This window comes from Diceros bicornis, chromosome 41 (assembly GCF_020826845.1).
Source record: "Diceros bicornis minor isolate mBicDic1 chromosome 41, mDicBic1.mat.cur, whole genome shotgun sequence".
Classification (NCBI taxonomy): domain Eukaryota; kingdom Metazoa; phylum Chordata; class Mammalia; order Perissodactyla; family Rhinocerotidae; genus Diceros; species Diceros bicornis.
In genome coordinates, this window is record NC_080780.1 from 1190925 (window position 1) to 1211755 (window position 20831).

At 55.8% G+C, this 20831-nt stretch overlaps 1 protein-coding gene and 1 long non-coding RNA gene across 8 annotated transcripts; one reads left to right on the top strand and one right to left on the bottom strand.

Annotated features, from left to right (window-relative positions):
- Nucleotides 1-379: 379 nt before the first annotated feature.
- POLM (DNA polymerase mu) lies at nt 380-8787 on the bottom strand. Of its 7 annotated transcripts, none has more exons than XM_058534703.1 (11): nt 8497-8781; nt 7014-7197; nt 6160-6258; nt 5834-6004; nt 5107-5178; nt 3066-3186; nt 1594-1726; nt 1349-1496; nt 1007-1246; nt 847-930; nt 380-680 (listed from the first exon to the last, which is right to left on the bottom strand). In XM_058534703.1, exons 1-11 carry the CDS (start codon nt 8670-8672, stop codon nt 594-596), a joined length of 1515 nt encoding a protein of 504 aa, XP_058390686.1. In that variant the 5' UTR covers nt 8673-8781; the 3' UTR covers nt 380-593. The 7 variants fall into 7 exon arrangements, with proteins under 7 accessions (XP_058390686.1, XP_058390688.1, XP_058390683.1 ...); XM_058534705.1 differs by having other exon boundaries at nt 1349-1451; nt 8497-8779; XM_058534704.1 differs by having other exon boundaries at nt 589-740; nt 8497-8786.
- Nucleotides 8788-10176: 1389 nt separating this feature from the next.
- Nucleotides 10177-15839, top strand: LOC131400052 (uncharacterized). The gene is made up of 3 exons (XR_009217284.1): nt 10177-11571; nt 12335-13663; nt 15717-15839. It is a non-coding gene; the product is annotated as an uncharacterized LOC131400052 (long non-coding RNA).
- The last annotated feature ends 4992 nt before the right edge of the window (nt 15840-20831 follow it).

Below are 20831 nucleotides of genomic sequence, written 5' to 3' on the forward strand. Positions count from 1 at the left end.
CCAACTCCCTACCCCGGGCCCTCTCCCCCTCCAGATGGCAGCAGCACACCCTTTAGCGTCCCCACTGTAGACTCCTAGTTGGCAAGAGCCTCCAGCCAACCCCTCTGGGCTCCAAGGCCCCAGGCTGGAAGCTGCCACTCAGGCATTGTGCAAAGCACTTGCCATACACCACTCAGGCTCTACAGCAATCCTGTGAAAAAGGCCCCATTTAGGTCCCCAATGTACAGGGGAGGAGCTTGAGGCCTCTGGCCCAGGGTCACACAGCCTCCCACAGCTGATGGGGGGCCACGCGTCCAGGCAGGACTGACCTCTGGGCAGAACCAGGCACCATGCTCCCCAGACACCCCCACCAGCAGCACATTCAGAAAATAGAGCCTGGTTCGTCCCATGTGCTCATTTTATTACATCTTTGACTGGGTGTGGGTGAGGGAGTGGTGGTCCACACAGGTGGGGCTCCCACTTGGGAGGGGTGAGGACTTGGGGCAGCAGCGCATCTTCTGTCTGCAGATATTCAGTGGCCGAGGGCATCCATACGGTCTGCCTTGCAAAGCAGCCCCGTGTTTCCAGAGTGAAAGTGGGGCCAGCGGATAGGATCAGGCATTTCTCTGCTCTGGGGGAAGGTACTCAAGGCTCAGATGTCTGAAGATGTCTTCCTCTGAAGCCGCATGGAAAAACGTCTTCTACAAGGCGAGTAGGAGCCTTAGTGCCTGGGAGCCATGCCCACCACCATGGTGGCTTCCCTGAGAGAGGCATGGGGAGGAGCTGGAAGGGCAGGCAGAGCCTAGCCCCAGGGTGAGGTGCGACTCGAGGGCCCTGTGGGTTCCAGGCTGGACCCCAGCAACACACCTGCTCTGGATCAAACAGCCCATGGCTGCTCAGCCGCAGCCCCCTCTCCTTCCAGCTGAAGCGGCGCAGCTCCCGCTCGAAATGCTGGGGGAGAAGCGACTGCGTCAGCAGGGCCACTGGCCCCAGACCCTGGGGCCAGCCCCAGCAGCCCACTCCCTACCTTGGAGCCAGTCCAGCCAAGCAGGGCAAAGGGGAACTGGCTGATGGGGGCAACCACCAGGTCCACCCGCACAGCCTTCCAGGCGGGGCAGGGCCACCGGGGCCCCCCCACAGCAGCCCCTGGGGGTTGCGGTAGGCGGAAAATGCAGAAACTCCTCTCAAAGGCATCCATCGTGTGGCTCTGCTGGGTCAGGTGGCTGGGGTCTTCACGGCGGCTGTACTGGTGGTACAGGACAAGGCCCTAGGGGGAGAGCAGGCGTGGCCTGGCACCGGCACGTGGGGCTGGGAGAGCAGGAGCTGGGTTCCTAGCAGCTGTCTTGAAGGGGAGCGGGAAGCCCCTCACCTGCTTTTTCAGGCAGCACATCACTCTGGGCAGCAGCCCCGCCTCCCGGCCCTCCTGGGGGTGGGTGATGAGGAAGTCCACGTCGTGGCCCTGCAACTTCCCCCTGAGGGGGCCAGTCTGACTCCTGGGCCCATGTTCTCCCGAGGCCCTTCAGTGAGGGAAGGCCCACCTCTGCATCCCCAGCTCAGGTGCCTTCACTGGGGAGGGCTTGGAGCCAAGCCAGAGGGCACATCAGGCCCCCTTACCTCCGGAAGCCGCCGGCCAGCGTGACAGTGGCCCCAGGAAGGGCCTGCCCCACAGCTGCCTCCACCACCTGCTGCAGGGCCTCCACGTCGGGCCTTTGGACCAGGGCGCCCAGGTCCTGGTGGTGCTGGAGTCCTGTGGGCAGCATAGCTCTCCTGACCCTCCCCACCCTGCCCTCTCTATCCATCTCTCCACGATCCCCACCTCCCTTTTAAATACTAAACTTTTATTTTGAGATAATCATAGATTCACATACAGTTGAAAGAAATAACAGAGGTCCCCTACTCCCTGTACCCACTTCCTCTGGGTGGTGACATCTTGCAGAACTATCATACATCACACCAGGATAGTGACTGTGACACAATCAAGATACACACTATCCCTTTTAATGCCTCGGTTTTCCCATCCATGAAATGGGACCAGGAGGTGATAAAAAGATGTGAAGGGGATGCCTCTGCCACTTAGAAACATGTTACTTTAGCCCAAGTCCATCTTCTCACCTGTCAGAGGAATCACTGTACCTTCCACATGCAGTTAGGAGAGGTTTAAGTGTGGGAGTAATGGCATCTGGCAGAGCGAGCTCTCAGTAAGAGCTGCTGGCCATTCCTGTCTTGACCGTGTCATGGGGAGAGGTGATTGGAATTAGCAGGTGTTAGCACGTCACGCTCCACTGGACACATGGCTTTGCAGGTCTCACTTCCCGCTGACCAACCAGGCTACTCCCCTAGGACCCCCAGGTGGCCCCCTCTCCCTCAGCTCCCGGGAAGTTGTTTAAAGAGGTGGTGGGTGCTGGGCTGTGGGGCTCCTTCAGCAGGGCCTCCAACCCAGGCCACACAGAGAGAATGGAGCATCTACTCAACACCTGCTACGCACTGGCCTCACACAGAGGAGCTCACGGAATCCCATGCTTTATAGAGAAGGTAACTGAGGCTCAGAGAAGGTAAGTCTCAGGGTGCCGGCCACCTACCTAGTAAGTAGCAGAGACGGGACTCAAACCTAGGCCCAACAAACTCTCAAGTTCATGTTCTTTCCACTGCAACCTCCCTCTAGCAGGCCCCTCACTGAGCCTCTCCTACCGCAAAGGTCTTCACACAGTCGGTCAGTGGGCCAGCGGGCCCATCACAGTGGCTAAGTGTGCCCAGGGCCCAGGCATGCCCTTCTCTCCCTGGAATCAGGAGTAAAAGGCCCACATCTGGTCCAGGTCCAAGTCTAACCAGGAGGCCCTGAATGTCACAGCAGCTACTATGACCATCATCACTCACTGAGAAAGGTCTGCAACGGATCCTGGTTCAGCTGGGTGCAGACCCCAGGAAACCCACCAAACAAAGATGCCTGCCTGCCACCGGGATCCCTTCACACTGACCCGTTCACTGCCATACAGGCAGCCGTCAGCGCTAAGGGCTTCGTGATGGGGGAAGCCTTCAGGCCCCAGTGCTGTGGGGAAGCCCAGGGCCCCCTCTCTCAGAGGGCTCACCTGCTTTCTGCTGCTGGGTCAGTCTTTGGGGCTGCTCTTGGAGGTCCTCCAGGGTCCGCAGCCCTTCCCGGTACCACCGGTCCGCAGTCTTTACTCCGACCCCGAAGATCTGGGTGAAGAGCTGTGCAGAGGAGGAGCACAACACACTCAGGAGCGGAGCTCCTACAGCCAGATGCAGACACGACACTGACCTGTGAAGGGCGTGTCCTAGGCCAGCACCACTGCGGCGTTTCAGCAGCAGCCTCACTAAGTCATCACGCAGCCTAGCAAGTGCCATCCCCACTCGCACTTTTTGAGTTTGAGCAACGTGCCCAAGGCCACACAGAGTGCACAGGCAGGATTCAAGCCCCAAGCCTGGCCTATGCAGCCCACCCTCACAGGGGACGGCAGGGAAGGACCCCACGTGCTATCCCCCTCTCTGGGCCTTGGACCCGTCCTCTAGGAAAGGTCTCTCCCCAGAACTTGTCCAGTTCTAGCCTGTGATCCCAACACCACCAAAACAGTCATCCTAACAGTCGCTCAATCTCTGGGAAAACCATGCCGCTCCACCCATCAGCAGCTGGAACTTACGACTGTGGTTCTTCTCCATTATTAACAAACAGCAGAACTATGGGCACTTAAGCAGAGGGTTGTTTTAACAGGAGTTGGAGGGAACGCAAGCCTGGGGCTGGCTGGGGCTCTGTTCCAGGCTCACACAGCAGGTGTCACTGCCCGGCCACAGGTCAGCACAGACGTCCAGGCCGGTGGAAATGATGATGCTGGAGCCGACCTCTCATGGGGTGGCTGCTTGCCCTCACACCGGTCCCCCCACCACAGGGTGTGCCCTGACCCTGGGCCAAGCAAGTCACCTGTCTCTTCCCCACCTACAGCCCGTTGGTCAGGGGTAGGCACCTGCCCTAGGCCGGCCACTCAGAGCCCCTCCTCAGGAATTGTTGGAACTGAAACAAGGTCAGGACCATGCAGTGGTGGAGGCTGTAACGTGTGGCAGGGCACCTCCTGTGGCCATATCTCGACCGGTAGAGGCAGCCAGTGTGCACAGAGGAGGAAGAACCGCCTGGGCACTTGAGTCCCCAAGCCCTGCCTCCTGCAGACCAGCTGCAGCCTTGCCCTTTCTGGGCTGTGCTGGCCATCCATCCTTGATCCCCTGAACCAAGAGCATGAGCTGGGTCACTGTCACCAACAGAATCCCAGCAGGAAAAATGCTGAGAATAGCCTAATCATATTGTGTATAACAATAGACTTCTCACCATTAACATACTTCTCTGCCGGCCTGGGGGCCTCTGGGGCTCTGGGCTGCCGGGGAGGAGGCAGCGCAGAGAAGAGGCAGCAGCTCTGCCCTCTGGGCACTTTCCCACTCACTAACTCCTGTGTTGCCACCACACTCCCCCGCTCCTGCCCCATTCTCTGTCTGTCTGAGCCCCTCCGTCCTTCACATGTGGCTTCTTTCCCTCTTTGAAGCCCCCTGTTGATCCTCACAACATTCTGGGCAACCTCCCACCCCACCAGGGAAGCCCCACTTCCCCGATAGTCACTGTCTGACAACCTCCAGCCACAAAACCAGGTGTCAGGGCCCCCCCCAAGAGCTGGGGTGGCTCCACATCAGATTAGAGACAGCAGGAAGGTGCACTGTGGACACAGGTGGACAACACCAAGAAATCAGTGCGCGAGATCATCAAACAGTGCAGTCTCGCAGACTCAATTGTCCCCGACACCCAGGAAAAGGCCACGTTTTGTTCGGTATGCTCTAAGATGCCAGAGCATGTAATAAACTTGAGAATACTCCATCAATACTTCAATAAGAACAGATGGTACTAAGTGATCTAGAAAATTCCCTGTGCTCAAAACAGGCTTCTCCTTGTCTGTCTCCATTTGGCTGCCTTGTGCGTATCAGGTGTCAGCTTAGCTGCCACTTCCTCAGCGAGACCTTCTCTGACCCCGGGGCGGGGCCCGCCGCCCCTGCTTGCCTCCAGTACATGAACTGTGCTGTCATTCTGGTGGACTGTGGGCCGTGTGCCCCTCCTGGGAACTGCCCTGCACGTACCTTCATGGTCTGGTACCTCTCTGAGAGCCGGACTGTCTCCACCTCCTCACACACTCCATGTTCCAGCAGCTCCTGGGGGAGGAGACAGAGCCGAGCTGGGGGGCCAAGGACAGGGGAGAACCCCAACACTCAGCAGGGGGCTCTGTGGTACCGCGATCCAGTGGGACTTGGAAATGGAGGCTGTGCCCAGGCAGGCAAGCAAAGCTCCTGGCCTCAAAGCTCCTCAGGCCCGGGATCGTGGGTCATTCCTCAGATAAGTAAACAACTGCTTTTCAAACACTGATGAATTCAACAGGACTTATTGAAAAGCATAACTGTATCAAAAGTATCGTTCTGTCACAACATATTCTCCCAGTGGTAAGTGTACAAAAGGACAACTCTACATTTTGGCTCCTCAAATAATGTGTATTTTAAAAAGAGGTGCTCATACTCAGGTTCTCTTCCACCATCCTGGGCAGTATGGGCTGATGCCAACCATCCAGCCACCAGCCTGCCAGGCCCCTGGCAGCTCCCTTCCTTGAGTCCTCTCAACCACCCTGAGGCAGGTGGTGTGGCCCCAATTTACATATGAGGAATCTGAGTGTACACGGCATCTTGCCACGGCGTGGGACCTGCCTCCATAGCTGGGCTCTGAACCCGGAGCCACTTGCTCTCACCAGGCTCCACGGCCTCCTCACCCACCCACTCTTGTTCACGACCCACCCTGCTAAGGGTGGTCAGCACGTACCTGGACGACCCTGCAGGAGTGTTCTCCAAAGTGGGGCAGCGCCTGCAGCTGGCTCAGGGCTGTAATGGGGCTGGGAAGGGCCTTGAGCACCGAGGCTGCTCTGCAGAAGGCCAGGAAGCGGCCTTCACTGCCTTCAAAGCCCGCTGCCTCTGCCAGCGTCTCCAGAGCCTCCTGCAGGGAGGGGCCCTTGGTGAGGGGCAGGGTGGGCAGGGTGCCTCACCTCAACCCTCCAGCTGCCACCCACCTGTCCCCACAGGGCACAGTGGGGAGTGCTCACAGGAGCAGGCCTAGCTGCATCTCAGGGAGCCCAGGAACCCACATCTCACCGAGAGGCTGGTGTTGTGGTGTGTGAGGGGTGTGGGTCGCTGGCAGGCATAGGGCAGCATCCACACTGGGCTTGGCAGCCCCTTCCTGGGCACGGCCACCTGGTGATGAGCAACGTACAGGCCACTTTGAGGCTGCAGGGCTGACAGGGCCAGGCAGCCCCCAGAGCCTTGCCTCTCCTGGGGGGGTCACCTAGGGCTCTTGGGACAGAAGGAACAGACTCTGAGAGGCCAAAACTACCAGAGGCATGGGGCAGAGGCAGCGCTGCCCTGCAGAGCAGGCCAAGGACAGGCTCTTCAGGCCAGAATAGAGTAGTAACACCAGCCAACCGTCATGGCGCACTCTTCCTGCTGTTGTGCATGCTGCATGTGCTCCACCTCCCGAAATCCGCTCAACCAAGGGAGCTAGGGGTGCTTGTCACCCCCACCTTGTCCCCACAGACGGGGACACTAAGGCCTCAGGGCTCACAGGCAGAGCCAGGATTTGAATGTGGGCAGCCTGGCTCTGAGCCCTTGCCTGCATCCCCCACCTCTGCTCACCAGGAAGCACTGACGTGTGGCAGAGGCCGTGAACCTCACAGCACCCTGGGACAGCCTCCTGCTGGCCCTCTCATCTACTTGGTGAGCAAGAAAGGCCTAAAGAAGCTAAAAATGAGTTGACCCCAAGAGAGTGTACACCACTGATGAGAGCAGAAGCTGGGATGGCCTGGCCCCCTGGTGGTCTGGGCAGAGCTCTCACTGCCCACCTCATCTGAAGGACACTGAGGCACTGCTGCCACGTCACCCGTCCCAGCTGAGCTGTGGCCTGCACTGGGGCTTTCTCTGTGGCCCCTCCCGTAATTCTCCAGCTGGCTCACCTCCAGGCGGTGCCGGCACTCCACAGGTACAGGCTGCCCAGCTGCCATGCTCTCTGTGAACCAGCTTATGTCCAGCAGCGCTGGGTGAGTGCAACCTGGGGGAGGGGCCATTGCCATGCGCTCCTGCCAGCAGATGGCCTCCTCTGCTGAAGTCTGCTCCATCACCACATGTGTCACCTCAGGGCTGGCCAGAGAGTGGGGAGGGGTGAGGCCCAGAGCCCTTTCCCAGGCCCACATCCTTCATACTTGCTCCATACCTCCAAGCCTTGCTCTTACTGTCCCCTCTGCCTGGTAAGCACCTATTCATTCTTCAAATGTCACTTCCTCAGAAAGACTTCCCGACCCCTTCTCCTGGCAGACGAACACCTCCACCCTCCAGCACCTGCAGAGCTGTGGTTCTCTGCTCTAGCTACCATCACAAACCCAGCCCGATTTTGGTTGTCTGTCTCCCTCTTCCCCCACCCCAGAGAAAGGAGTTCCTTAGGGGCCAGGAGCAGGAGGTCTTCATATAGGTGCTGGAGCCAGACTGCTTGGGTTTGAAACTCAGCTCTGCCACACACTTGCTGTGTGCTCTTGGGCACAGCACTCACTTCTCTATACTTTGATTTCCTCCTCTGTAAAGCAGAGAAAATAACTTATCTACCTTGTAGGGTGTGGTAAAGATTAAAGGAGCTAATAAGCAAAAGGGCTGAGATAGTGCCCAGCACACAGGAAGCTGCCATCACGGTCCTCTCCTGAGTGGGTCCAGCACACCCCTGGGAATGTTAATTACGTTAAAAAAAAAAAAAAAAAAGGCTGCAGGGGGACTGGCCCCTGACTCATTTGCTCTTTCAACTTCAAAACTATGGGAACCTAGCTCCCTTACTCTCAGCATGATCTCTGTGGCCGCTATTTTTTGCTCCTCTTGAAGTCAAACTCAAGTCACTTTCTCAGCCTGGAAGGGAGAGAAGTCAGTTTGGCTAACAGGGCAAGATGAATTCACCTAAGACAGAGGCCGTTAGCCAATGATAGTGTCAACCAACCCACCGGGCTCCTTACACCCCCTCTGGCATACATTCTCTCCTTGTCCTATTTCTGAATACTGTTAGCACCTCTTACAAAGGAGGAAATGGAGAGAAAGGCCATATGACCTTTAAGTGCCAGGGCTAACTTGGAATCCAAAAACCTGCGGCGCCCCTCCGCCCCAGGGCCAGCCGTGCGAGCCGTTTCAGATCTCAATATCCTCAGCTGTAAAGAAACACCGCAGGTGAAAGCGGCTGTCAGCTGCCGAGTTCCCAGCACGGGCATTTCGTGCTTAAGCCGGCACATCACGCAGCGGTGTCCTCCGGGCCACCGGGCACGAGGGCATGGCGACGCCGACACGGGTGTCCCTCGCTCCCCCGTGAGGCGGGGCTGTGGGTGCCGCACCCACCCCCAGACCCCGAGGAAGGTGTCCCCGGGAAGGCGGCCCCGCCGAGCCCCGAGCTTCGCCACGACCGCGCACCTGTAGGCGTCCAGGACGCAGAAGCCCTTGGAGAGCGCCAGGCGCGTGAGGAAAGCCCGGCGGCTGCGGCCCATGCGCGGCTCGGCCAAGTAGATGGCCACGCCGGGGAAGCGCGCCGCGGAGGGGGCGGCGGCGCCCGGGGACCCGACCCGCGCTCGCCGCCGTCTCGGGAGCATCGGGGCGCCGGCCGCAGGAGGCGCCCGCCGGAGGCAGGGGGAGGGCGGGCGGGGGCCGGAAGGAAGGAGGGCGGAAATCGGAAGGAAGGCGGCCGGAAGCCGACTGGAAGGGGAAGTGGCCCGGCTCCACCGTGAGGCAGGCCCCGCCCCCCGGCCGCTCGGGCCGCGGTGAAGGTCCCGGCTCCCACCGGCTTGGGTGGCCCCGCCTCTGTGCAGATACACCGGAGGACGCGCCGTTTAGTTCAATTCCTCTCGCGGAGAGCCGGGTCAGGGTCCTGGGGCCGCTGCAGGGAGAGACCCGGGGGGGGCGGGGCCGTGGAGGGAGGAGGCGGAAGGTTGGGGTGGGTCCTCGGCGGACGGAGACTCGAGGGATTCGTTCTCGGGAGGCGGGGAAAAGGACGTCCATCCTCGGTGGGGGCGTGGGGGCACTGGCCGCAGTCCCTGCCGGCTACCCGCTCTGGCCGTGCAGACCGCACTAGAGCCGCGGGGCGGGCGGGGTCCCGAACGGCGGAGCGGGGCGGGTGCGCGAGCTTGGAACGTGCGCGTGGAGCGGCCGCTTCCAGCTCCTGGAAAGGTTTTTCAGTCGAATGGCGTTAGGGCAGTTGGCTGGCCATTTGGAAAAATAGAAGTTGGCTCCCTCCCTCACTGCTTAACACCAAAATAAAATCCAGATGGATCAAACATTCAAATCTAAAAGAGAAACAAAAATGTACTGGAAAGTCAATGAATGTTTTATAGTCTAAATTATCACAATAAACCTGGAGAGACCGAAGGAAAAGAATGATAACGACTACATACAAATTAAAATTAAAATTAAAAGGCAAACTGGAGAAAAAGTGTATGACACATTTTGAAATTGTCTAATTCCTGTAATTATGAAATTGACAAAATAAAAAAGAAAAAGACAATGATCTAATGGAAAAATTGGCAAGAACACCAGTAGGCAGTTCACAGAAGAAATACTGCTCAGACTTACACCAGATTCCCTGACCTATCCACTCATTACAGAAGTGCAAATTTAAATGAGAATATCTTCACCTGTCGCGTTATCAAACGTTTAAAAAATTCATCACACATGTTGAAGGCGTGAGGGAATTGGCAATTTGGAGGAGGGACTTTTGGAAGCCAATTTGGCAACCGTATCCAACAAAACGAAAAGAAAAATCACACCCAGCAATTCCTTTTCCAAGATTAGGATTGTGTTGAATCTCTAGCTCAAGCTGGGAAAGCCGACTGGACCACATCGAGTGTTCCTGTGTGTCTCTCTTATTTCAGGCACTGTGGTTTGGAACCTCTTTGTTGTAGCAGTGTAGCCGTGCTCAGATGAACAGATGGGGCAGGCCCGGCGTGACCCCTGTTCCCAGCCCTCTCCTCCACCTTCGCCCCCTGCATCCTTTCTCTATCACGTGCAGTGGGCCCAGGGCTGAGGAGGCAGGTGCCTCAGCCCAGGCCTCCTCTTGGCCTGCCACACGGGCTCCCAGCCTGCCCTCCCGGGTCCCAGGACACATACTCCGCAGCCAGGAGGCCTGGGTTGTGGCCCCTCTCTCATCTGCCTGTGCTCATTTCTCCTCCTGCCAGCAGGGAAGAGGGAGCTCCCCAGGCCTCCATAAGGGGTCAGAGCCTAGTTCCCCCTCTGTAGGTCCTGCCTCACCTCGGGGAACAGCCGTCTATCTCTTAAAACCATTTCCTTTCCTCTTAATGTCCTCTGTCCCTGCTGGCCAGGGCACCTGTGTTCCCTCCTGGGGAGGCAGAGGCAGCTTTTAATACCCATCACACCTGAATACTTAAAACGCTGGGCATCTTGCAAAAATGAGGGACACAGAGCCTTCCACAGGCCCAGGGAGGTTTTGGGAGGGGCGGGTGGCCCTCAGTGTCCACGGAGTGGAGGCCTGGGCACCAGTGGGCAAGGCCATGGCCTTGTTGGGTGGTGTTTTCCTCTCCTCCTCTCCCTGGACCACCAGCTCACCGCTCAGCCAGCTGGGAAGCAGAAAGTTCAGCTTTCTATTTCCAGAAAACCCGGCTTGGGGTTCCCAGATGCCGAGGTCCCCAGCCACTTGCTCCCCACGCTGAGATCACCCCCTAAAAAGTTAGGCTGCACAGATGACCTGGCTGGGTGCTTTCAGCTGCCCTGAGTGTGCGCTGTGGCTGTCTCATGCTGTGTTTTGGGTTAGTTTTACCCCGGTGTATGAGCTTGGATTTTTCCAAGATGAATCTCATTGAGCTGTTTCCTGTTCCTACTTCCAGATGGAAGAAGTCCCCGGGGGTGATTTTTCAGTCCTCATGACCTTCGCAAAACCTCCCAGCGGAGCGCCTTCTTTGAAGTTCACTTCAGCGCCGTTGTGCCTCTCCTTGGCCTGTGCATCCAGGACTCTGCCCTAGCTCTGGGGCCCGCCCCCCGTCGGGTCATGTCTCCTGCAGGCTGCTTGCCCGCAACGTTCCAGAAAGTGTGTGGTCAGACTGCTGATGCTGCTGGACTGGAGCTCCTGAGGGCCGCCGGCCCGGATGCTGTGGCCTCTGGTGCTGGCCCTGGGCCTTCCTGAGCTATCCACCACACCACTGTGGGTTTGGGTTACCTGGTCTATCGGTCAGCTCAGGCTGACATAACAAAATACCACAGACTGGTCGGCTTAAACAACAGAAACTTACTTCTCACAGTTCTGGAGGCCGGAAGTGTAAGATCAGGTGCCAGCAGAGTCCGTGTTGGTGAGGGCTCTCTCGTGAGTTACAGACGGGGTCTTGCTGTGTCCTCACACGTCGGCACTAATCCCATCCAGGGGGGCGCCACCCTCGTGACCTAATCACCTCCCAAAGGCCCACCTCCTAACACCAGCGCTTTGGGCGTCAGGATTCCAACATGTGAATTTTGGAGGGACACAGACAGGCTCTATAGAAGAAAGAGGTAGGGGAATGGGGGCCTGGGGCAGCATCTGGAGTGGGGAGACTGGACCAGAGGGGTGGAGAAGAAGCCTGACTGCTTCCTGCCATGGGGATTTGGCCTGAGAATGATGGAGAAGAGATGGGTCCTTAGAAAGAAGGCTCTTTGGGTTCATTTGTCCAACCAGCCCTGGCTCACGGTTGGCAACGGGGAGGGCTGAGGGGTCCCAAAGGCTTACGAGAAGAGGGGTGTTTGCTGACCTAAACTCCATTGCAAATTGACAAAGTTGTCCACTCTTTCCACCACAGATTATTCCATTTATATGAGGGCAGAATATTACATTCTTGAACAAACAAACCCAATGTCATTTATTTAGATATTTTCCCATTTACTACTGTTATCATCAAAATGAAACACAGATAGGACCAGAAGGAGTTCCAGTTACTGGCTTTAAGGAGAGTCCTGGGCTGGAAAGTTTGGCTGAATGCTCAAGGTTGTCATGGACGGTGGCCCAGCGGGTGGAGGGTCCGGAGAGGTCAGACGGGGGGGCAGCTCGCTGCCTCAGGACGTGGGCAGGTCAAGGTCACAGGCCATCCGTCCCTGAGGTGGCAGCTCAAGAGGGTATCCATGGGCAGGGCGCCATGCAGATGGAAGGGGGTGGCATCTGGGTGCAGTGGGGGGGGGCATGCTAGTCAGTACAACTGCTGACGTTTGTGGAAGGCTTGGTATAGGCCAAAGCACTGTGCTAATTAATTGTTATATTTTTCTTCTCTTCTCAATTGTATAGAATTGGTACTACAGGCACACCTCAGAGATATTGTGGGTTTGGTTCCAGACCACCACAATAAGGCAAATATCACAATAAAGTGAGTCACATGAATTTTTTGGTTTCCCAGTGCGTATAAAATTTATGTTTACACTATACTGTAGTTTATTAAGTGTGCAATAGCATTATGTCTGAAAACAATGTATGTATCTTAATAAAAAAATACTTCATTGCTAAAAAAATGCTAACCATCATCTGAGCCTTCAGCGAATCGTAATCTTTTTGCTGGTGGAGGGTCTTGTAGAAAACGCAGTATCCGTGAAGTGCAATAAAGCGAGGTATGCCTGTATTGTCATTTTTCCTATCTTAGAGAGAAACTGAGGGTTAGAGCTAAAGTACTATTTCCAAGGTTACAGCACACAGAGGCATAACTACGAGTTAAACACTGGCTGTCTGACTTCCGAGCATCCTCGCAACAATTCATTCAACAAAATTGTGTTGTGCGCCAAGCTCTGTTGTAAGTGCGGTGGGTACAGCATACAAGACATGCAGAAATTGCTGCCTTTGTTGCATTTTGGGGAGGCAAGACAGACAGACAGCAATCAAACAAGGAGAATGTCTACTGTGCTAGATGGTGCAGTCGGGTAGAGTGGGTGTGGTTGCACAAGCCCCTCTCAGCTGTACCCCCGTTTTCAGTGTGCCTCTAATGCGCTCCCCGGCAAGAGGTGGGGTCTAGTCCCCTCCTCTAATTCTGGGATGGCCCTGGGACTTGCACGGACCAACAGAATGCAGCAGAAGTGACATTGTGGGCTCTGCGGGCTTGGCTAGAAGAGGGCTTGCGGCTTCCATTTCTGCGCTCTTGGAAGGCGGCTGCGTGTAAAGAAGCTTGGGCTGGCCTATGGGTGATGAGAGGCCACATGAAGAGAGAACCGAGGCGCCAGAGTGACTCCGGCTTCCTGCTGACGCCATTGCATGGGGGACTAGCTGGTGCCACGTGGAGCAGCCAGTTCGCAGAATCATGAGGAATAATCTATCACCGCTGGTTTAAACCATTCAGCTTTGGGGCACTTTGTTACACAGCAGCAGATGACTGAAGCCATGTCCATCCACAAGAAGACAAGATAGGGACCTGTGTGTCTGGCACAGAGTGAGCAGGGGAGGGGCAGAAAGTGAGGCCCATCCGCCCCTGAAAGGACTTGGACTTTCCCCCAGAGGAGAGGAGAGGCTGGGTGCAGAGGCCAGACGTGATCCGGCTCAGCTTTCACAGGCTTCCTGCTGCTGTCTGGAGAGCAGACTGAGGGGCAAGGGAGAGCCAGGAGACCCCTCCGAGAGGCCTCTGCACTCATCCAGGTGAGCAGGGAGGGTGACCAGATCAGGGGAGGCGTGTGAGTAGAACCAACAAGACTGGTCAGTGGGTCGAATCTGGCTGTCAGAAAAAGGAAGGGTTTGCTCCAGCTGCAGAAAGGTGGGGGTTGCCATGTCCTGAGATGGGGCAGCTTGTGGGGAGCTCAGGAGTAGGGCTTCCAACAGGTACCCTGAGACCCCACAGAAACCAAGGCAGGGGGTGAGGGTGCAGTGTGACAGATGCGGCCAGCACCTGGGAGGGGCGCGGTCTACAGCTCCAGGTTAGGGGATCCTCAGGTGAGGAGATCACCCGGAGGGAGCAGAGATGCAGAGGATGTGCGAGCACTGAGCCCGGGCTCCCCCAAATCAGAGGAGGGAGACTGTCCCCAGGGCAGGGGAACACCGGGCCAGGAGGCATCCTAGAATCCACATGGAAAGGCTTTCCGATGCCTGTCAGATGAAGACTCAGGAGGGAGCTGTCGCTGGGGGTCTGACGGAGCGGTTCTGGTGGTGAGTGGGCAAGGGCCTGCCCTCTTCTCTTCCAGATGCCCTTCATGTTCTGTCCTCTTCGAAGTGATGCCTCGCTTCTGTCGCCAGTTATTTAAGTCACTTAACCAATCCAAGCCACAGTGTCCTCCTTTGTAAACTGGAGTGATAGGCGCCCTCCCGCACAGGGCTGATGGGCAAACAAAATTGAGCAGACAGATACAGGAAACAGAGCAATCACAGCACATCTGCCTTATTTGGATCCTGACTCAAACAAATAAACTGTAAAAAATAAAATGTATGAGGCAGCTGGGGAAGTGTGCCCCCGATTGATATTAATATTGGATATTAAAGGAATTGGGGTTGAGAGTGATAATAGGTTATGTTAAAGAGAGAGAGAGACTGAGGGAGTCTGTTCTTTTAGAAATACACAATAAAATATTTTCTGGTGAAATCATATGATGTCTGGGATTCGCTTCAAAATTATGTTGAGGTGGAGGAAAGGGTGGAGCACAGAAGGAACAAGACGAGCCAGTGACGGCAGGAGGCTCAGGGTATCATCTCTCCGCTTCTGCATATGTTTGAAATTGTAATAATGAAATGTTTTTTAAGCATGTGCACATATACAGAATGAGGTCAGCTGTTCTAATGCCAGGCACTGTTCTAAGCACGTTACATGTGTCAGCTCATTGATGTCCAGGACATTCTTGTCAGTGGATGACATCCATGTTCCCATCTGCTGGGGAGGAGATAGAGACGCAGAGAGGTCAAGTAACTTGCCCCAGTTTGCACAGCTAGTGAACAGCAGTGTTGGGATGTTGTCTTGGAATAACACTCCTGTGTTCTCCTTTATTCTCACACAATACTTCTAACACCAGATGTGTGGGTTTTCCACACCGAGCAACTCTGCAACACCAGCTGGGTGTCCTACAGTACTGGAGTTAGCGCAGACCCCACAGGTTAAGGGCTCAGTGCCCCCTCACTTCAGGTGCCAACCTCGAATCCAGGTTGTCACTTGTGCTTTTGACTGACTATAAATTGGGGTTTCCTTGAACACCTCCTCGAATTTGATAATTTGTTAGAAAAGCTCACAGGACTCAGGAAAGCAGTTTACTCACTAGATTACCAGCTTATCACAATGGACGTTAAAGGATATGAACGAACAGCTAGATGAAGAGATACGCAGGGCGAGTTCCGGAAGGGTCCTGAGCGCAGGAGCTTCTGTCCCTGTGGAGTCGGGATGCACCACCCTCACATGGATTGTTCACCAACCAGAAGCTCTCCGAACCCCGTGCTTCAGGGATTTTTATGGAGGCTTCCTCATATAGGTGTGATTCATCATTAACTCTGGCTCCTCTCCCCTCCCCAGAGGATGGAGGGCGGGGCTGAAAGTTCCAAGCTCCTAATCATGGTGTGGTCTTTCTGGTGACCAGCCCCCATCCAGGAGCCACCCAGAATGGCCTCATTAGAACAAAAGATGCTCCTTTCATTCAGGAAATTCCCGGGGTTTAGGAGTTCTGTGTCAGGGACCCAGGGGCAGATACCAATATGTATATTTTCTGTTACTTGACAGATGTGACCCAGGGAGCCTGGCTGCATCACAATCTCCTGGTCTATGTGCTTCCAGAACGCCTGGACGATTATGTGACAAACTGCGACTTGTTCTCTCTGGGAGGTCGGATGATCTGAAATTCAATAAAACACATAATCATTTCGTTATTTTGCCTATTTGTGCTTTCTAATTTTCCTACAATGAGCATGCACCACCTGCATAATAAAGAACTTTGAAATAAGAAGAGTGTTCGAGCAGCCAGAGGAGTCGCAGCTTTGGCGGGGTGGGGGTGCTGAGCTCTGGGCTCCCACCCTGGGGTGCAGGGGTGGGGTGGGAGTGGGGTGGGCGGGGGCACTGCCATCCTGAGACTCCCAGTCCTCATCCCCGTTTCTGATGGCCCACAGCTGGCAGGATTCCAGAGCCGGCAGCGAGATTGGCAGGACCGGCTGGTGTCCGGCCTGGCACAGGCCCCTGGGGCCATGCACTGGTATGTGTGCCTGCGGCCCTGCCAGACCCACAAGCACAAACTCATTTTGGGACATGGCATCTCAAGGAGGCAATAGGGCAAAGTGGCCACCACCGCATCACATCTGACCCTTTCATCAAACCTGCGTGGGGTGGGTCACTGTCCCACTTCCACCCACACATGCTCCATGGCGAGTCTGCCCTTTCCCTCACCCATCAGTCACCCAGTCATCCACACTGCCCAGTTCATGCCTCTGGTTTCCGGAACGTGTGACCAGCTGTCTGCAGGGCAGGTCCCCACGCTGGTCTGCGCCCCCTCCCCCCCGTAATTACTCTTCCTGTGGGCCTTCTCGGATCCCCACCTGCCGGTTCCCAGCCAGTGGCCTTGCTGGCTCCTCTTTCGGCATCTACGGGGCCCATGTCTTGTGGGCCCTGCCCCAGCATCATCCCCAGCCCAGTATCCCTGCACTCCATGGCTCCTCTGCCCTCCACATCTCCACTCAGCTGCACGAAGCCCCACTGCCCACAGGGTAGAACCAAGTGCAAGCTGGCTTCCAGGGACCGCTGACCTACCCAGGCCTCATGCCGCCTTCAGCCCCTGCCCACGCGGTCACCATCTTTCTGAATTCCCTTCATCTGCTCCCCTACAGCAGAGTCTTCTGGGCCTTGGCACATGCGTCCCCCTCTCTCGGGATACCATCCCTTCCCTGCAGTGACTTGCCTGGCTCATCCACTCACTCTTTCCTCCAGGAGGTCTGTGCTGGTCCCCAAGCCCGGTTAGACCCCTGCATGTCCCCAGACCACTGGGCTGTAGCATCTGTCACCTCCACTGGAGAGAAGGCTCCTAGGGGCAGGGGCCTTCCCTGGGTGGGCTCTGTGTGGCCGTGCCCGCACATGGGGCCAGGATGAATGCTTTCTGCTGGGAAAGCTGTCCTGGCACTAAATGCACGCGTCTGACGCTCACTGCCCTCAGCTTCTTACCAGGAGAAGCTCCTATGCCCCCGGTGAGCCTGTGCAGCCTGAGGCCGGCACGGCTGAGCTCACACAGCCCCACGGGAGACCCTGTGGGCCAGCCTCGGATGCATGGGATGGTGATCTCCCAGAACTCCAGGTCTTTGGGTTCTGACCCCCTCACTCCTTGGGACTGTGTGTGTACACAGGACTATGAGTCGGTGATTTAAAAGGGGGGCAAGGTGGGCGAGGGCCTGCGCAGTGTGGACTGGGAGGGAACAGAGGTAGCAAAGGCCCCCACCACAGAAGTGGGGGAGGAGCGAGAGGAGCCAGCCCGGAAGTCTGGGTGACCCTAACCCCGTCCAGGAGAAGGAGGTTATGAAGGGCACTGCGGTGGCCCTGGGTGATCCAGGGGCCTGGTGAGAGTGCCCGGTGTAGAAACAGCTGCCTGGGACTGAGGAAGCGGAAAAATGAATGTGAACAACTCCTTCAAGAAGCTCAACTATGAAGAGGAGGATAGAGGCAGGGACAGCAGCTACAGATTTTAGCATTGAGAACTCGGGGCACCACAGAGGCCTGGGGGGCATTCTGGCGCCCCTCTCTAATGGAGGGGCTGTGGCACTGGAGGAGCAGACCTGCTGGAGGTCCTCGTCCTTCCCGGGAGCTGGCTGCCGCCTCTTGTCTTCACTGGCTGGGCTTCTGGCTCAGGTCGGCAGACAAACATGCAAGAATGTGAACCCCGTACACACAAACTGATCATCAAATTGCTGATACCACAATTTGTTTCTTATTCTTACACTTTCCTGGGATTTCAGCTTTTACACCCTCCTCTACTAGATATTGCTTTTTTTAATACCTTCCTAAGATTTTAGTAATCTTACCAGACACAAATATGAAAAGAATATCATTTGTAGCAAAGACTTAATTATTCCTCAGTACCTACTATCTCTGTCTTCTTCAGTAACAGAACCCCTGATATTTAGCCGGTACGAGGCCTTTGGAAAAAGACTACACTTCTCAGCTTCCCTTGTAGATGGGTATGGCCTGTGCCTAAGTTCTGGGCAAGGCCAATGGAATGAACTTAGAGCTTTGTGTGAGGTCCTAGAAAGTGTTCTTAAAGGAAGAGATTGTGTTCCACTATTATTCCTTTTCTTCCTTTCTGCTGGCTGAGAAGATGCAGTGATGGCTGGATCTCGAGCAGCTATTTTGCACCACAAGATGGAAGCCATATGTTGAGAATGGGGGAGCAACAAAACGAAAGAAGCCAGAATCTCTGATGATTGTTAGGCTGCCGTACCAGCTCTGGACTGCTTACCTGTGGATTTTGTTTATAGGAAAGAATAAATTTCTATCTTATTTTAGCCGCTGTTACATTGGGTTTTCCATCACTTACAGCTGACCCTAATCTTAACTGATAAGCCATTTCAGATAAGTGGAAGTTGCAGGTTCTGTGTTGTCAATCAATTATCCCTTAGTCGGGACACAGGACTTCTCTGTGCTATATGAGATGATTCAAATCTGAGTCTCTAGTATTAGACTGAATCTTTTTATATTAAAGTTTTACTTGCTAGGTTATGGAGCTCTTAAGTCCTGTCTTTCAAGCAGATTTAAAATTTTGGTGACTTTGTGTCTTTTCCAGAAACGATATAGTCAAGCAGTAGCTGACCCACGTGCTCTCAACGATGTTGGCCTAATCTGTCAGCGTTTCTAAGCAAGTGGGTGTTACTTATGAGTGTCTTATTCCACTCAGTCAGGGTTTGTTTTAAGGCGGAGATGTTACCTCCTGGGAGAGCTTCCTCCCCCACACGGGACCTGCACGGGTTATCCGGGCCCTCTCGGCGCTCCCGCATGGCCGTGCTCCTCACCACGCCAGTACCCACTACCCTCCTGAGCTCACACAGTTCCAACTAGTTGTCCATCTCACAAGATGCTGTTGAGGCATTTATCCTGTATTTAGCTATTAACAGATGTGTACTCAGGGCGTCTGTGTGCCAGGCCTCCTCTAATCACGGGAGACACGTAGTCAATATCACAGCTCCCAGTCCTGGCCGTGTGAAGCCGGCAGCGCTGTTGGTGGGGAGACAGATAGTAAACCCGAGAGATAAGTGTTGGCTACTGCTGAGTCACCAGCCACCCAGTTCAGCAGATTAAAACAATCACATTTGTTAGCTCACACGCCTGCCAGCTGTCCAGGCATTTCTGCCCGCCTGAGCCCGGCTCAGCTGGTCTCCTTGGTCTCCTGCACGTGTCCTGCTGGCTGGGGTGGCCATCTCACATGCCACGGCTTTGCCCCCAGCGGTCCTGTCCTCCTGCAGACTAGCCCCGGTGTGCTCTCACGGTTCTGGAGGGCTGAGGGGAGAGGGGACTCTGCAAGTGCTTTTTCAAGGCTCTCCTTGAACCAGTTTATTCCTGTGCCACTGGCCGAGCCTGCAGTCAGAGAGGCAGGGGCGCAGGGCAGGGCCGGGGCACAGGAAGGCCACTGAACTGGAGCCGTTAGACCCCAGTGGGCCTAGGTGTCAGTGATAAGGCAGGGGTGTGTGGTGGGGCATCCGGCAGATACCGGGGAAGGCTGAAGTTCCATGCAGGCAGAGGGGAAGCTTCAGTGAGAAGGGGGCTTTGAGTTAAGGCCCCAAGGTAGTGACGTCTGAGGAAGGGGTGCTGCAGGCAGAAGGAACAGCACACACGTCCCCTGAAGCAGGACATGCCCACCTTGTTGGTGGGATTTCCTCACACTAAAATGGGGAACGTGCTGCATTCGTCTGGGTGGGCCAGGGGAGGCCTTCTCAGGGGCTATCACACCCCACTCCCCAAAGTCCCTACGGATGCGCTGGACATGCCTGACTCGTCACCTCCAGAGCCACAGTTTCTCCTGCATCGCACATCAGGGCAGGAATGTCTGTCCTGGGGGTGGACACTGGGGCACGTGCTTGTTATAAGGCTGGCATCCAGTTTCCCGAGAAGATGGCCCTGGGCCTATCCAGCCCTCAGGTCCTCTTGTGGCTCCTGGGGAGGGGGCTGGTGTAGCCGCGTTTGTGCCCGCAGCTGACCCTCCAGCTGCAGCTGATTGGAATAAGGCGTAGGCTGGAGTCCAGTCGCCTGGTCTGAGCCCTCTCTGGGACACATGTGAGCTGAAGCGCTGGGGTGCCGAGGGGCCTGGGTGGACAGCAAAGGCTGGGCTGCAGAGGAGAGCAGAGGCCCTCTGTCCTACCAGGCACCCATGGGACGATCTGTCAGGGCTCAGCTGCTGTAAAGGATGTATTGGTCAGGTTTCTCCAGAGGAACAGAACCCATAGGATAGAGAGAGAGAGAGAGAGAGAGAGAGAGAGAGAGAGAGAGAGAGAGAGAGAGAGAGAGAGAGATTTATTATGAAGGATTGGCTCACGAGGTTACCAAGGCGGAGAAGTCCTGCCTTCGGCCGTCTGCAAGCGGAGGCCAGGAGAGCCGGTGGTGTCGTTCAGTCCAAACCCGAAGGCCTGAGAACCAGGGGAGCCAATGTCCTAGGGCAGGAGAAGATGGACATTTCAGCTCAAACAGAGATCTGGGCCCATCTGCGTGGAGGAGGGCCTTCTGCTTTTCTCAGTCTGCTAATTCAGATCGGTCAATCTCTTCGGGAAACACTCGCACAAACACACCCAGAAATAACGTTTTACCAGCTATCTGAGCAGCCCTTAGCCCAGACAGAGGACACAAAATTTGCCATCATATGGATTTCTGTCCTTT

What these genes read in the sequence shown, in the direction of transcription:
- POLM (XM_058534700.1), bottom strand. Translation starts at nt 8,672, where the DNA reads ATGCTCCCGAGACGGCGGCGAGCGCGGGTCGGGTCCCCGGGCGCCGCC. An exon ending in AGAGGTACCAGACCATGAAG is followed by an intron (nt 3,187 to 5,106) that starts GTACGTGCAGGG and finishes TCCTCTGCACAG; the next exon opens with CTCTTCACCCAGATCTTCGG. An exon ending in TTGGCTGGACTGGCTCCAAG is followed by an intron (nt 931 to 1,006) that starts GTAGGGAGTGGG and finishes CTTCTCCCCCAG; the next exon opens with CATTTCGAGCGGGAGCTGCG.